Below are 14,959 nucleotides of genomic sequence, written 5' to 3'. Positions count from 1 at the left end.
ACCCAGCCTGGTCTTAAAAACTTCAGGGATGGGGCTTCCACCACCTCTCTGGGCAACTTGTGCCAGTGTCTCACCACCCTCCTGGGGAAGAACTTCCTAACGTCCAATCTGAACCGATCCAGCTCTAGCTTTAATCCATTCCCCCTAGTCCTATCACTACCCGACAGCCTAAAAAGTCCCTCACCAGCTTTCTTGTAGCCCCCTTAAGATACTCGAAGGCCACAATAAGGTCTCCTTGGAGCCTTCTTTTCTGCAGGCTGAACAACCCCAACTCTCTCAGCCTGTCTTCATAGGAGAGGGGCTCCAGCCCTCTGATCATCCTCATGGCCCTTCTCTGGACACGCTCCATCACATCCAGATCTTTCTTGTGCTGTGGGCTCCAGAACTGGACACAGCACTCCAGGTGGGGTCTCATGAGAGTGGAGTAAAGGGAGAGAATCACCTCCCTTGACCTGCTGGCCACACATCTCTTGATGCAGCCCAGAAATCTGATGCGGGACAACAATGGTGCAGGGCTCAACTTCTTTTACACTCCTACACATACAACCCGCAGTTATGCTGATACAAAGACTCTTCTATTTTAATAGGTAACCCATAGCCATGACGCGGAGGAATCCCCATGTTCAGCAAAGCGCCCAGGGCACAGAAGGGCTGAACATGCTGCCACAGAAGAGCCTGAGACCCAAGACTAACCTCCTAAATAAAAGCAAACACAGGCAGCACTGAACTATTTGCTCCCACTCTGTGAAGCTTTACACTGACACACTAGAATGAGGAAAAAAGATGACAATCAGACGTCCTAAAAGCGGTGTTTCCAGTTTTGTTTCTTTTAAAAAAAAATTAAAAAGAATTTATGCCATCTTGCTAGGATTAGTATATCAAAGGTGGAATTTAGCAATTCAAAACCTACTGTGGTGTGCCACTGGAAGGTTAAAAAATCATGAAATGTCCTTTTCTACATAGTTGAGGTTACTGGATGAAACAGAATAAATTGCAGCTGTGTGTTCAGCTCTGTAAATATCTCTAGCAAATGTGTAATTGGCTGTAGAGTGGGTGGTGTGGGAGAAGGCAAGTATCCAGGACTTGCATAAACACAGGATTTTCTCTCCAAAGGCACACATTCCTTGTTCAATCTTTACACCAGCGTTAAGCTGGACCACTGTCCCATCAGTAGGCTAGAAACTGGGCACCACCAGAGCACGGTGCAATGCTTAGCAGAGAAAACCAACTCCATTTACAGAATTACAAATATAAGGATGTAATTCTGGCTCTCCATCTTGGCCCGTGGCTGCAGTCTGGTATGGATGGTTTGCCTGAGCAAAGCTCCATTACATATTTTCATTACATACATACATTGCATACTGCTTGCTTGTTTTTTAAAACGACACTGCGTTTTTTATATTCATCAGTCTCTTACTGAAAAAAAACCACGGAAATTAAACAATAGAATATAAAAGACACTGTAATAATTAATACATATATCAAATAAATTCTCTTTTATAACATACTAATTCACAAAATATAAAATTAAGTCATAGATTCTCAGAGACTATCATCAGTTCAGATAGTGTCTCTCTCCCTTCCTCCCCACGGATGGGAACTAATGGGAATTTAAGGCGGAGGGGGGTGTCTTTTTTTTTTTTTCACTGGGAGTAGAATGAAACCATTGCTGTGCAAACTCCACAAATAGAGTGGACAAATGAAAGGGGGGAACAGCTGACCTAACCGCCCATGAGAACAATTCTAGTTTTGAGGCGAGCAGCTTGAGGTCTGCCCAGCTCTGCGGTGGCAGAGCTTCCTCAACAAATCGACTGAGCGAGCGGTCAGACAAACACCGACACAGCAAACAGGGATTACTCATGGAGGTAAATTAAAGCTATCCGTAGATACCTGGAGGCTAATAACATAAGGATCTAACACTCTGACATGCAAACCTTCCAGAAACACGGAATGGGGAAATATAGGTCACTGCCTCTTGTGGCCCTAATTGGGAATTGGTGTGTAAAATGACCGACTTAGTCTGAGCCCAAGCAAGAAAAACCCACAGGTAAAGCCAAGCTGGGCTGGGCCATGTCAGGAAAGCAAACCAGTGACTGCATGCTTAACTTTATAAGCGGTTTTATTGTATACTGCAATTTGATACCCGCCACAGAACAGCTCAGAAAATGTTAAGCAACTTGAACGGCTAAAGGTGGCTCTGGGTGATATACTGAATCGGTAGCAAAAGAACATGGAGTTTTAGCTTAGAAATAAAATTTTTTGTGCTTAGGTTGAATCTTCAGTGGTTTGGTTTGGGTTTTTTTCTGGTGTATCTATACCTAAACAAGAGCTGCTAAAGAAAAACACGCAGAATAAATAAAGAACGTAGAAATTACATATCAGTCTACTTACAAGGTTAAATATTATTAGGCTAAGCTAACTAAATGTAGTTCATTTAGGGCCCATATTAGTCAAAAACAGTCCCTAAACTAGCCCAAACAAGGGAGTTCCAAGGGCAAGCAGATCCACACAGGGCACCCTCAGCACTCTCCGGTATCAAGGCTGTAACAAGTGGGAACAGTCTGCACCATTTGAGACAAACAGCTGCTCTCTGTTTGAACAGACAAGAGTGCAATTGTTTTTCCATGTGTTTGACTAGCTAAACAGAGCCTTGGCTTTAGTGCAACATGTTTCCCGAATCATTCGCTTATATCATGAAAGGAAGCCAGCATGCGTCTTGAGCAGCAGCAAGAAAAGACACAGAGAAGTGTGGGGAAGGGTCTGTAAATCAGGCAGCATCCCCGGAGCACCGCGATAGCCACGATGCTCTAAACTCAAGAGCGTCTGGGGACACCTTCAAGGCTTCAAGTGAAATGGAGATTGCAATTAAACCTAATAACACAAAATGCTTTTCATCCTCAGCTGAGAGCAAAAGCAGTTCAAGATGCCAGCATTCTGCTGTACTGGCCTCTAATTTTATGTCCTTTTTGTCGACTCTTAAGAAACCCTTTTTAAGATTTCATCCACTCTGCAGGTAAGATTTTCAGATGACAGTCCTCTCTTTAGAGAGCCTGGACTACCTAAGAGTGACCTGCTGTAGCCTAAGAAAGCTCAAGCAAGGGTAAGGTCCCAGCTGTTCTGGCTGGAACTAAACATCCCCGTTCAATGGGCTATAGACCACGCTGGAATTTGGAAGCTGTACCAAAACACAAGCGCAGCCCTGTTTTATAGTGCAGCTGAAATCAAGACTGCTTTCTCTCCTTCTGAATGGCTACAGCTGTGAGACTTCAGAAACAATCAAGAAAGCACTTTCACAAACGCAGGGTGCTCAGATATCTAGGTTATCCTGCCATTACTCAGAAAGAATATTTAAACCTACTTTTTATTAAAGCAATGCAATTAAAATTCAAAAATCAACTGATCTCCAATTACAAACCTGCAGATAATTATTTTGTTTTTCTGAATCGTATTTGCTATTGCTGAGAAGGAGACAACGTACAGACACAAATATAGTAGGCGTTTGTTGCCCAATAGCATTTTAGGTCACTGGCCTGCAGACAAGTTCAATCCTAATGTCAACTACACTGCTGTGAACAAAGTAAAAAGAGCTCTGAGATATTATGAAACTTTCTGTATTTGCATAAGGCTTCAGTTGTTGTAAAGGCAAAAAAAAAAAAGTCATTTTATTGCCCAGTAAAACTCTCTCTGTTAAAAGAGTCTTTAGAAAAAAAAATCACACAGTTACTGGAATCTAATACTGTTCTGCAGGCCAAAATTCAGATATGGGATAAGCAAGTAAAACCTTGATAAACCTTTGTCTTGTACATTTGTGGAGGGGGGAAGGAAATTCACTGTTAAAAGTGAAATTTATAGTTAAAAAGTTAAACCAACTGCTTTTATATTTCACCTAGGAATTGCCAGTGCCTTAAGTCCTTTCTCCATAGTGACTAACATGGGTCCTGTTGTTCAAAACAGGACTGAAGATCACAGAAAGAATTTTTTCTCTGTTTTCTTCTGTGCATGTAGTTTGCAGTTTATGTCCTGACGGAGCGATGCCTGAGCATTGCACTGCTCTCACGCACGGGAGCGCATCTTCCCCCTTATATCTCAGGAGTGTGACATTCACACACAGAATTTTGATTTCTTTATCACAGATAGTCACAGCAAGCACCTAGTCTCAAGTCCCATACAAAGCCGGCTGATTTTTCTAGCTGATCTTATGTCTGCTGAGCCAGAAGAACAGAAGCCCACAGTCCACTGACAGGAGTGCAGTCCCACATCCCATTGCTGGGTGGTGGCTGTGCACTCAGAGGCATCTGCACAAGGGTGAGGGTCGATTAAAATGATCCAAAACAACTTCAACAGAAGTCCTGGGGCCTCAGAAGAGATGTCTTCAAAACAAACCAATCCTTAAACAACTCTGTGGGGAAAGAAGCAAGGCCAACTAAGGAAACAAACAGAAAAATGGAGGTCCACCAAAAAAAAAGTAGGAATGTAGGATGAAATTCTGACATCTGAAGATGATAGGAGCTTTATCATGGCTTTAGAAGAACTAGAATGTCATACTTGGAGTCTAATGATTTATTAAAGGAAAACAGAGCAAATAGAGCAACCAGAGCAAAACAAAGGTGAATTTTGATCAAGATTATTAGAGACTGGAATATCATAGCACTGGAAATAGGAAGTCTCTATGCTCAGAACAGTTAAAACCTGGGCAGGGATGGTGGGGTAATATGTCACAAAGAGTTAGTACAATATTTCGCATCAGGAGGAGGAGGATGACTTAGAAAGAGGACAGTGTACAAACTGAAGATTGAAACTCAATGAAGCCTGTTGCCGTGTAACATTGCTGTACAAGAATCAGTAGGTCTGGTCTGTAAATTTGGATCTGTGTGTTGCTCTGAGACTGGGAAACCTAAACCATATGCTGTGAACCACAGGCCCACGAAACACAATGAAACTTTAGAAAACCTAGAGGGTTTTTTTTTCATTTCTACTAGTACCAAAATAGATCTACTCATCAAATGTTTTGATTATGTTTGATAATGTCAGATTTGTTGGCATTTTCCAACTGTTCAAACCCAAACTACTTTACAAGAATACCTATGTACTCTGGTAGGAAAATGGTCAGCGTGGTTGCACAGAGGGTTTGTGACAGGGTAAATATGACAATGCAAATCCAAATTGTGTCTCCCATGTGTGTTGGTAGCAAGGGCCCGGCGGCCGGAAGATATCGCGTTGAACGGAAAGATAAGGGCACCTCCTCCCTATAGCTAATAGCATATAGCTTCTAACATAAGCAGACGGAAGTTACGTTGTAAATCAGAGCTATATAACGCTGTGTTGCATACTAATATGGCCATTTTGCCATCCACCACATTGGTGTCAGTGTGTCAATGGCCCGAGTGACCCGGAGCCGGTCGCCGTATCATTCCTTGAATCAGGTCGTTACGCCTCGATAGGCAACACATGTGGCGGGTTCAACTTGCAGGCCAGTGGTACATTGTCTCTAAGACAGTCTCCCGACACTCACAAAAGTCCAACAATGCTAGGGTTCCACCATGGAAGAGGACTATAACATGACTGAGTAGCTGGTGCAGTGAAGGGACTGAAGAGAGACTGATCAGCAGCTCGTCCAGTGCTGCACTGGGATTCCCAGTGATGAGGAGAAAGGGGGACTGCTGAGGAAACACTTAATGATCTCAATTAGCCTAATGCAGAGAGTGATCAAGGACAGAAGGACTCTGCTGTCACACTTGCATTATTCTGCAACGACAGCAAAAGAGGGATTTGACAAACCTTGTCACCTTTTGGCTATCAGACAACATTCTGGCAGTGACACACAATGCAGCTCCCAAAATTACATTTTCCTTCAGTAAGAGAAGCCCCTGGTTCAGTGAGAGGGCTGAATTCACAAAGCTCTCAGACAAGAGGAGATGGGTGTAATGAAGTTTGCTGCCCAAAACTATGTTACTATGATAATTTTAATGGAAATAATCCCCGTATAGTTAGAGTAATGGGGTTTTAGGGTAGGTCCAACCTATTGAAAAGTGGCAACATGACTCACTCTAAAAATTTTGGAACTACTCTTTGAGGTTAATTAAACACACTCACTGGGAATGGAAACTTTGGGATAAGTGTGAAGGCATCAGCACAACTCACCAGCAAACTCCTTGAGCAAATGCTGACCACAGACCAAAAAGAGAAGGCAGACAAAGAGCAGGAGCACTCAGTCACAGATTCATGCATCGATCGGGAAAGTACGGTGACTGCTATACATGCTGTTAAACGGTTGTCAAGGACAACCAACCACTAATCCATTTTTCATGTCGATGGCTGAGTTGAGTATTTTCACACTGACAAATATTTGATTTCTTCCAACTTCTGTCGAATTCTCATGTTACTAATATGGCTGCCTTACTAATTTTTTTCTTTAGAGTCTCTTAGAAAGATCAAATAAAAATTAAAAAAGCACCCAAACTGTTGACCATTATGGTCTTACTATGCTTTTAACACATCCCAGTGTGACAACCCCTCTTCTTGAGTATGACTTACAAGATGTTAAAGGCTAATGGCTAGCCTACTCAGCTCACTCTCTCCAATTTCTGTGATGGATAATAGCCCAAAAAATCTGAGGTTCTGGTTACAGCTGCATAAAGTGAAAGAAGGAGCTAAAACTTGTTTGAATTCTCCTTGGTTTTGCAAAAGCAGCACTGGTTTTATTGTAAAATATCAAATCTGATTTCTTAAAATTAGATTTCTCTAAAGTCATAGGTGCTTAAGTACAGATTCCACATTTCTGTGGAGGAGAATGGACCTCTACGTTATAGTTTATAATTAAATGCTATCAGAAAATAAGGCACTTACTTACAGAGACATGTTTGAAACCTACATATACATTTAAATTCAAGCCCTACAGTAGTGGCATTCATTGCACGCAGTGCTATGAGTATTTAGCTCTGCTGCTTCTCTATTTATGGACAAGCTAAGAAAGCAGATTGTCAGCAACTTTTTTTTGAGTGTTCACATTACCAAATACATTCATTCTGAATTCACTCTAATGTAATTATCAAATTCAGCAGTGAGCTGATAATGCAGCTAAAGGGAAATACCAACCTGCCTCAGTGTTTTCATGCTGTAATTGAAAACAGATGGCAACTCGTGTAAATTATGCTTTTCTACAATCAGTAACATGTCGGTATAAGATAAGAATTCTAAGACTGAATTGCATCTGCTTCAACAGCACCATATGCTAGTGCACAGTATAAATATTTATCCAGACCTACTTCATCCTCTTATTTAAAGCTCAGTCACATGAGATAGTGAAAGCATCCTTCCAATATCTTCAGTTAGCACTGAAGCATCTCCCCAATGCTTTAAAGGGTTAGAGCCCCAGCACCAAACACTGAGCCATCTTCCCCTTCCCAGGCTTCATGGGAAGGTTAAATAGAGGCACGTTCCTTGTGCCTTATTGATACAATACATATCCCACTCTTCAGGCTCCCACTAGGCTGCCTTTAGGAGCTGAAAGAAGTTTTTCACCATGTTCAAGCTTCTCTGTTTTCCCTACTATCCTTTAAAACACTGGAGAGTGGCCACAGCTATAAATGGGGTATTTTTTCCTGGGTGATTAATTTAAGGATTTTTAGACTGGTTTATCTTGCTTGTCAACCAAGTAAGCAGCCACCAGGTTTGAGGTCAGATTGGCAAGGGCAATGTAATGGGTTTTGCATTTCTCTGCAGCATGGGGTACATTTGACCTCCCGGGAATCTCACAGTTCAAATTTCTTCCTATTGCAGCAATCCAAGGCATTGGCAATTCCTCTGACTTCACCTGGATTTGGGTTAGTTTTCACCCCACTCGGCACCTTAAAATGCGTAGCTTTTAGTCTTTTATGTCACAAGCCTGTAATACTTTTTTTATTGTGGCAATATTTGGATTCTGGACTAATCAGATAGTTCTTATGTTCCTTTGATTGCCGGGAGACTGGGGCTGATGACCTCCAAGAACCTGACAGTAATCTGCTCCATGACACCATGGCTACTCAATTACACTTGAGATTTGGCTCTTACTCTGCTAGTGAAATCATTTGAGAACCTGGACCTAAAATAACTATTTGTGAATGCAGAAGATGATGGCACGGGCAGAAAACTTTTGAGGATGACCTCCTCCCTGTGCCAGCTTTTAAAGATCAGAAGGAGGGCAGAAGCACGCTGAAATGGTCCTGGCTGTATATTGTAATCCCCAAGCAAAGGAATCAGACATTCTTCAAAGGTTAGAGCTGGACACTGATTGCTCCAGCCAAAACAAAGAACACATAACCAGCAAAATGAGCAATTAATTTGTCTCTTTCACAAACTCACACTAAGCTAGATCTGCTTGCTTTGTCATGCTCTGTTGCAGTCATGTCAAACTAAATAGCAATGTGTGATGCATAACTTAAGTCACCAGTTCAAAGTCACATTTTGTCAAAGAATACTTGTACCTTAAAAACAGAAATTAACTTACAGAGTAAAACACCGAAAAAAGAGGGAAAAGAATTTTCTGACAACTGGCAAGATTTAGCAGAGACACGAATTTTGCAGCCAGTCAACACTGAGTGTTAAAGTAACCTGGGAACTTCAAAATCCTGCTGTTCCTTTCTTCCACTGCTGACGACAGCAGACAGCAAAACAGAGCTGCAAATAACTGAGAAGTACGCATCGCAACACTGACTCCTTTCATAGCCTCACGTCGCCTCCAGCTCCCGCTTGTTAATGCGCTTACAGCAACCACGCTCTTCAGAACACTGTCACAGGCAACTGTTCTTCAACAAACCAGGTCTAAAAATACTTCAATAAAGCTAATTGACAAGTTATTTATTAAATTATTTGCTCAGCTTCATACTTGAAACATCAGACTGGAAATGGTAATCCTACTTCCCAACCCCAAGAAGAGGTATCAAGACTTCAAGCCAAAAAAACATAACACCTCTTCAGCAGACCATGCTAGTAGGGACTTTCTCAGATTTAAATTGTCTGAAAATTGACTCAGAAGAGGATGTCACATACAAGGAGGTGGCAAGCGCTGCCACGCAGAGGTACCCGTGTGTGATGCGGACTGGTGCATCCCAGTTGCCCAGTGTCGTGCCCACCACACAGTCGCCGCATACGGTCAGAGCTCTGTCCCAAACTCACTGAGATTTCTGCTCAGATTTCCAATTCAAAGCACTTTGGAGCAGGCCAGAAGCCCAGCCATGGTCCAGATGAAAGCAAGCCACACAAAGTCCTGCAGGTGGGTTGCGCCTGTCATGTTCACCGCTTTATGTAATACACAGTGGAGTTTTAAGTGAACAGAGGTCCTATGACGAGACTGTAAGCAGCAATCCTCTCTCAACGATTTGTCCAGTGCAATGCAGAGACAGTATAGTGCTTTGAAAGAAAGGTAAGTGCAAAATCCCAAGCTTTACAAATACTCTTCCAAAAACGATTACACTGGATACATCTCCTTAGGAGGAAAAACCCTGCTGCTACTGCCAAGAACTTTTTTACAAACTGCAATGCCAAGTCTTGGCTCTTCTTCAAATTCTTGCCCTTTTTATCACAGCCAACTTTCCTTGTTAGCGCTTCTTTGGGGTAGTGCTCAGAGCAGCACTGGCAGACAAAAGCCTCCTGCACCAGCCCACCAGAAGTTACTGGGCCCAATAGTCTATTTTCAAAGTGCCCCTTCAGCAGCTTCCACACAGGGGAAGGTTTATTTTCAAGGAGCTGTCATCTAAAGGCTGTCATATGACTCCTTTAAATTTGCCAGATTGAAGAGTTCTGTAAACAGATGGACTAAGCAACACTGATTTTTAAAAATTTCAAATACTGCACTATAATTTACATACCTATTGCCATGGGAACACCTCAACAAAAATCTTTATTTTCAAAGAAAACTGGCTAAAGTTATTCAATGTTTCTGAAAATGGGGTGCCAATTTTGGTGTCTAAACAGGGACTCATCTAATATATGGCCATAATGTCTTATATGCAAAAGACATTTTATAAAAAGATAGCACCTTTGCAAATAATCAGATCTGTCCTTTGTGCAAATTCAAGGCAATATACCCCAGTTTTACTGTCTAAAATACTGTTTTATTCTCTCAGTGCAGCAGGCTCTTTTATATTATGTCTTGAATGGTTTAGGTAAAGTTCTGCGACCCCATCAGAGTACATGACCACATGGAAAACACGAATGGAAGATATGAGGACAAAAAATCTGCTTCACAGGTGAAATACTAAAGAACACAGCTTAACTGAAACATCCTAGTGTGTAGTCACAAGCCTGCCAGCATGAAATCAAAAGTAAAAACAAACCAAATCCCCACTATATTCAGCTCTAAGCTGCTGAGTGCAGAACTGACATCTCTAAGATTATACACATAACATCATAGTGTTATTTTTACAAGTGAGGTTTCAGAATAGATCTACTTTGCTAGCTGTTAAGATACTGTAAAGTACTAAACTCCCAAGTTCAGGATCTAGAACATAAAGAGAAAAAAAATCATTATTTTAATATTTAAGTCCTTTAAAATTTAGACAGGATTATTATCATTATCTGAAGATTACATTTTTAATATAAAAATTCTAACTGTATATTATATTCAGGTATTGTATAAAACACATAAAAAATTCCATCTCCCTCAGGAATTGAGCCGTTTGCCAGCAGAATGTTGTCAGGGTGTTGCATGCACCAACAGGCTTTGCAGCTGCCATTTCCCCTCCCAGGGGATTTGCCTGCCTGTACTCAAAAAATGAAATGCTTCAAAGACTGTACAGTCTTACAGGTGTAATTTAAAAAAAAAAAAATAAAAAAAAAACAAACCCAAAACAACCAAACAGCAGCATGTGGGGAGAAATCCCTGCAGTACATTTGCTAAGGAAGGTGCTGTGGCAGGTCTAGGCATCATGCGAGGGGCAGGATGCGAATCCCGGAGTCGTGGTGGCGCTTGCTGCCTCCAGCCTGGTGGGTGTGAATACAGGGGTGAAAGGCAGTGGGGGTGAGTGTGATAAGAGACAAATTAGAAGGCAGGACAAAATTCATGGCAAACTGGGCTGCATGTAGAATATATCTGAAACCTTCATCTGTGTTGTTACCATGCAATAAAACATAGAATCATAGAATCATAGAATAATTAAGTTTGGAAGAGACCTCTGAGCTCATCAAGTCCAATCATCAACCCAGTACTACCGTGTCTACTAAACTATATCATGATATGCAATGTCTACGACATAAACTGTTCATTTAATCTTTGTGCCTAGCCCAGCCTGGACATTGCAGTTGGCGTAGCAGTTACTTTCCCTTTTTATTTGCTTTTATCTGTACTTGGCATAATGCTTTGCTTTTCTTTTCCCCACTGTAAAACAGTGCGATTAACTCACAGATATATGGAGGATGAACCAGTAGGTAAATCAATGGGATTCACATTAGCAGCACAAAAGCCTTCAGGTAGAATTTGTATTTATTTATTCTTAAGTTATGTATGAAAGCATTTCAATTCTTTACAAAATATGAAAATATCATATATTCCGCTTTCTAAAATGTCTTTTCAGTGAACAAATGCTTGCCCGTGAAAAAGTTACACTAGCTTCACTTTCAAGAGGTATGTCTGACTTTGCCACCTCCTATATAGGCAGGGTCCAGAAGCTGCATACCAGCAATGACATAAATTGCAAAGTAGTGAGGGAAGCTAAAATTGTGCAAAGTTGGAAAAAGGCAAAAATAACAACAAAAAAACCCTCAGAATAACTCCACTCCGTCCACCAAAATCAGTCAACCAACCAACAAAAGAAATAAAAGAAAGAAAAGGAAAATATCGAGAAAGCAACTTGGAAAAGTTAAACAAGTTTAATGTGGAAAAGGGAATCTCAAGGACAGAAGAAAAGGAGCACAAAGAGGGTGAAAAGCAGCAGAATCCACTGTGCACAAACACCTGAAAGTAAGACAAAGATACCCAACCCAGGAGACAAAAGCACCTCTCCTTCCTCAAGTACAGGCAGCCCAAGAGCAGCACAAATACCCCTGGTAAATCATTCCATTTTGAAAACCCACCTTCATCCCAGCTGCGGCTGCCGGCCCACTGGGGTCCACGGCCTGGATGTGGCAGGGCTTGCTCCCCCTCACCACAAAGCCCCAGCCCACCGCATCACCGACGATCTGGAAAGAGAAAAGAAGGCCATGATCACCTTCGAGCAGGTCCATGAGGCTGAAAGGAGTGACATCTAAACGGTTAAAGACATGATTTCAACATCTCTATGCTTCCAACATACAGTAAAGGACATTGTACAGGCTGGTATATCACTCATGGGAAAGACTCTATTCAAATCTTTCCTCTTGCTTTTAATGAACTTTTTTTTTTTGTTGAACTAGGAGGCTGTAAAAAGCAAGGCTCCTAATGACTAGCTTCAAAAACGTCTTTGCAGAAAGGCTTTCTCTAATAGTGAGTACGAATCAAAATTTCTGTCCCATCATAGTCTAGAAAGACCTAAGTAGAAAACTTCAATGTGGACAGGTAATTCACTCCTGTAGAGCAAATACTGCCAGGAGTACAAAGTCTAGATGAGTTTGTGTAATACGTTATTGGTTTTATGTAGTTTTACACTCCGTTTCAGTCAGCAGCACTACATTGGCATAATGACAGGATAAACTAGTGCAGAATCAGACCTGAAATGTGTGGAAGTACTGATAACAGTTTGGGGTTTTAAGTGCAAACCTTAGCAATGCAAATAAGCTCTAATTATCCCATCAGAAAATGTCTGTTTGGATTACCTTACACATGCAACATGCCGAAAGTAAAAGTACTGCAGACATACCGTAAAAGTCTTTCTTACGTATGGGGCTCCAGGCACCAAGAGCTCATCAGCAGTCACAGGTCTCTTTAATACTGTGGAGGTACATAAATAAATACTCAATATAAACATTGCTCTGGAAGATCTCCTAATAAACAAGATACAGTGTTAGACTACATCATCTTTTTGGTCAAACTTCCCATACGCTCTTTCAGTTCTTGCAGACTTGCTGAAAGCAGTAAAAGAGCCAAAGAGAAGACAGCAGAATAACTCTGAGTACAAACAACGAGAGCTTTGGAAAATCAGAGCGTTCAGCCAACAGACTTTGTCATCTGCAATCAAGATGCACTAAACGTTATCACAAACATCACAAGTTCCTGTGTCCAATGTTGAAACGAGTGACCAGCCTTCCTGACACGGAGCAGCTTTTCTTCCCGGATCACCCTGCATGTTGGGTTCCGTTTGAATCACAGAATTAAGTGGATATTTCTGCAATTGTAGGCACAGGCATCTAACTCCATCTTATCCAGGGACAGCCTACTAACCTATAGCTAGCTGTGATTTTGTATCAAAGAAAGTACTAGTGAGTTTCTTGCAAGTGATTCCCCATTGCCTTGCTGTGCATTGGGATACTTTTCCTTGAACAAAGTAAATGTAAAGTTCTGCCAGATCCATTCTGTGTGCTATTTTTTATGTCTATAAATGCTTCACAAGACAGAGGACAATGGAAAGATATATGTTGTTCACAGTATTTGCCTGCTTCACCTCTAAAACCGCAGCTGTTTTTCTTTCAGTGATAAATAATTTTGACGATGTCTGCCTTTTCAGTCACAGGTGGAAGATAAAATTTCCCACAGATGGTATTCGAAGACATTCATGAGTTTCTTAATGACATTCATGGGAGCATGGAGAATTCTAGCATACAAACCAGTATATGGGTTTTTTTGACAAATTGTCATTTAGCCAGCTTTACACTTTGCAGAGCATGCTTGGTCAATGTAAAAAGACCCGAACAATTACGCTCATTCGACAAGTCAGAATCAGGTAAATCATCCACGTGGGACTCACTTGAGCGCCTCCCTTCATTATAAGTCCAGAAGTATTATTTTTTTTGTTTGACTGTTTTTCTACATGAAAAGTCAAGTCATGACCTGAGGGTTTTTTAAGTGTTTGCCTGCAAGAGAATTCATCTGACAGTAAATATACTTCTGCTTTGTGTTTATTAGAGTGCAGTTCAGAGCCACGCTCTGGGTCTGGAGAGCAGGAAACTATTTGTGGAAAAAAAATCACTTTATTGACCAGCAGAGAATTAAGAATTCCTCCATAACATTTACATCTGACAGCCTTACGTTAATCTAAGCAAGGTGATGTGGGCATCTGTACTTGTGCTATGGGAGAAATTACCCTACATTGCCAGTAATTGTATGACTCTTAAAAATGTTGTTTATAAGCCCGTTGCTGTCTTCTTTTAAAAATGAGTCTGTAAAAGCTATTCGGAGTTTGAAGATTAGTCCCTAGGGATAATTTCTTTTAAAAAATAAAGAATTTATGCAAGGGCAACATCAGCCAAACATTTTTCTTCCAGTGTTGTGTAATCAGTTGCATTAAAATAAACTTGTTCTCACTTCTCATGGGTTGACACTTCATATATAATCAGAACCATAAATGAATGGAATAGCTGGCATACTTTAGATAACACACACATTTATGAACAGCACATGAATGTTATTTTATCTGTCCCAGAAAAATGTTCCAGGATGTAGTTAACGATATACTGGGGCCAAAGAGCTTGCCGTACAAAAATCTATCTGACTGTTTCTGGGAAGTAAACTCAGAGATATTCTGCCAAAACATAATACTGTAGCACTCTTCATATAGGTACAAGCTCATTGCATACAGGGGTAAACACATTGGAAGGTGGTGCTACAGGTCCAACAGCAATGTTCTCCAAGGATGCAATGACCATCAGGACTGAGAGCGTGCCTCCAAGCTGGACAGCAGGTCTGGTGTAGGGGGTTATGGTTTCTGGGCATGCAATCCTACTCAGTCCTTCACATTACTTTAATTTAGAGCCTGATACTGAATTCCCAGTGGAGCCTAAGAAGAGGGAAGGAAATGTGCTAAAAGAAGAGAGAAAGATAATATCCCCATAACTACATATCTCTTTCTGA

At 41.2% G+C, this 14,959-nt stretch overlaps 1 protein-coding gene across 1 annotated transcript in view; it reads right to left on the bottom strand.

The window, feature by feature from the left end:
* Positions 1 to 14,959, bottom strand: part of LOC104281360 (DEP domain-containing mTOR-interacting protein) — a gene marked incomplete at its 5' end in the record, with an annotated part of 46,791 nt that overhangs the window by 7,933 nt on the left and 23,899 nt on the right. The window contains 2 exons of the mRNA XM_009879330.1: positions 12,052 to 12,156; positions 12,813 to 12,883. Coding sequence (XP_009877632.1) covers positions 12,052 to 12,156; positions 12,813 to 12,883 — 176 coding nt within the window. The remainder of the gene's footprint in view (positions 1 to 12,051; positions 12,157 to 12,812; positions 12,884 to 14,959) is intronic.

This window comes from Apaloderma vittatum, unplaced genomic scaffold (assembly GCF_000703405.1).
Source record: "Apaloderma vittatum isolate BGI_N311 unplaced genomic scaffold, ASM70340v1 scaffold11132, whole genome shotgun sequence".
In the NCBI taxonomy this organism is placed as follows: domain Eukaryota; kingdom Metazoa; phylum Chordata; class Aves; order Trogoniformes; family Trogonidae; genus Apaloderma; species Apaloderma vittatum.
The sequence above is the reverse complement of the archived record's forward strand: the minus strand, read 5'-3'. Positions and strand labels throughout refer to the sequence as shown.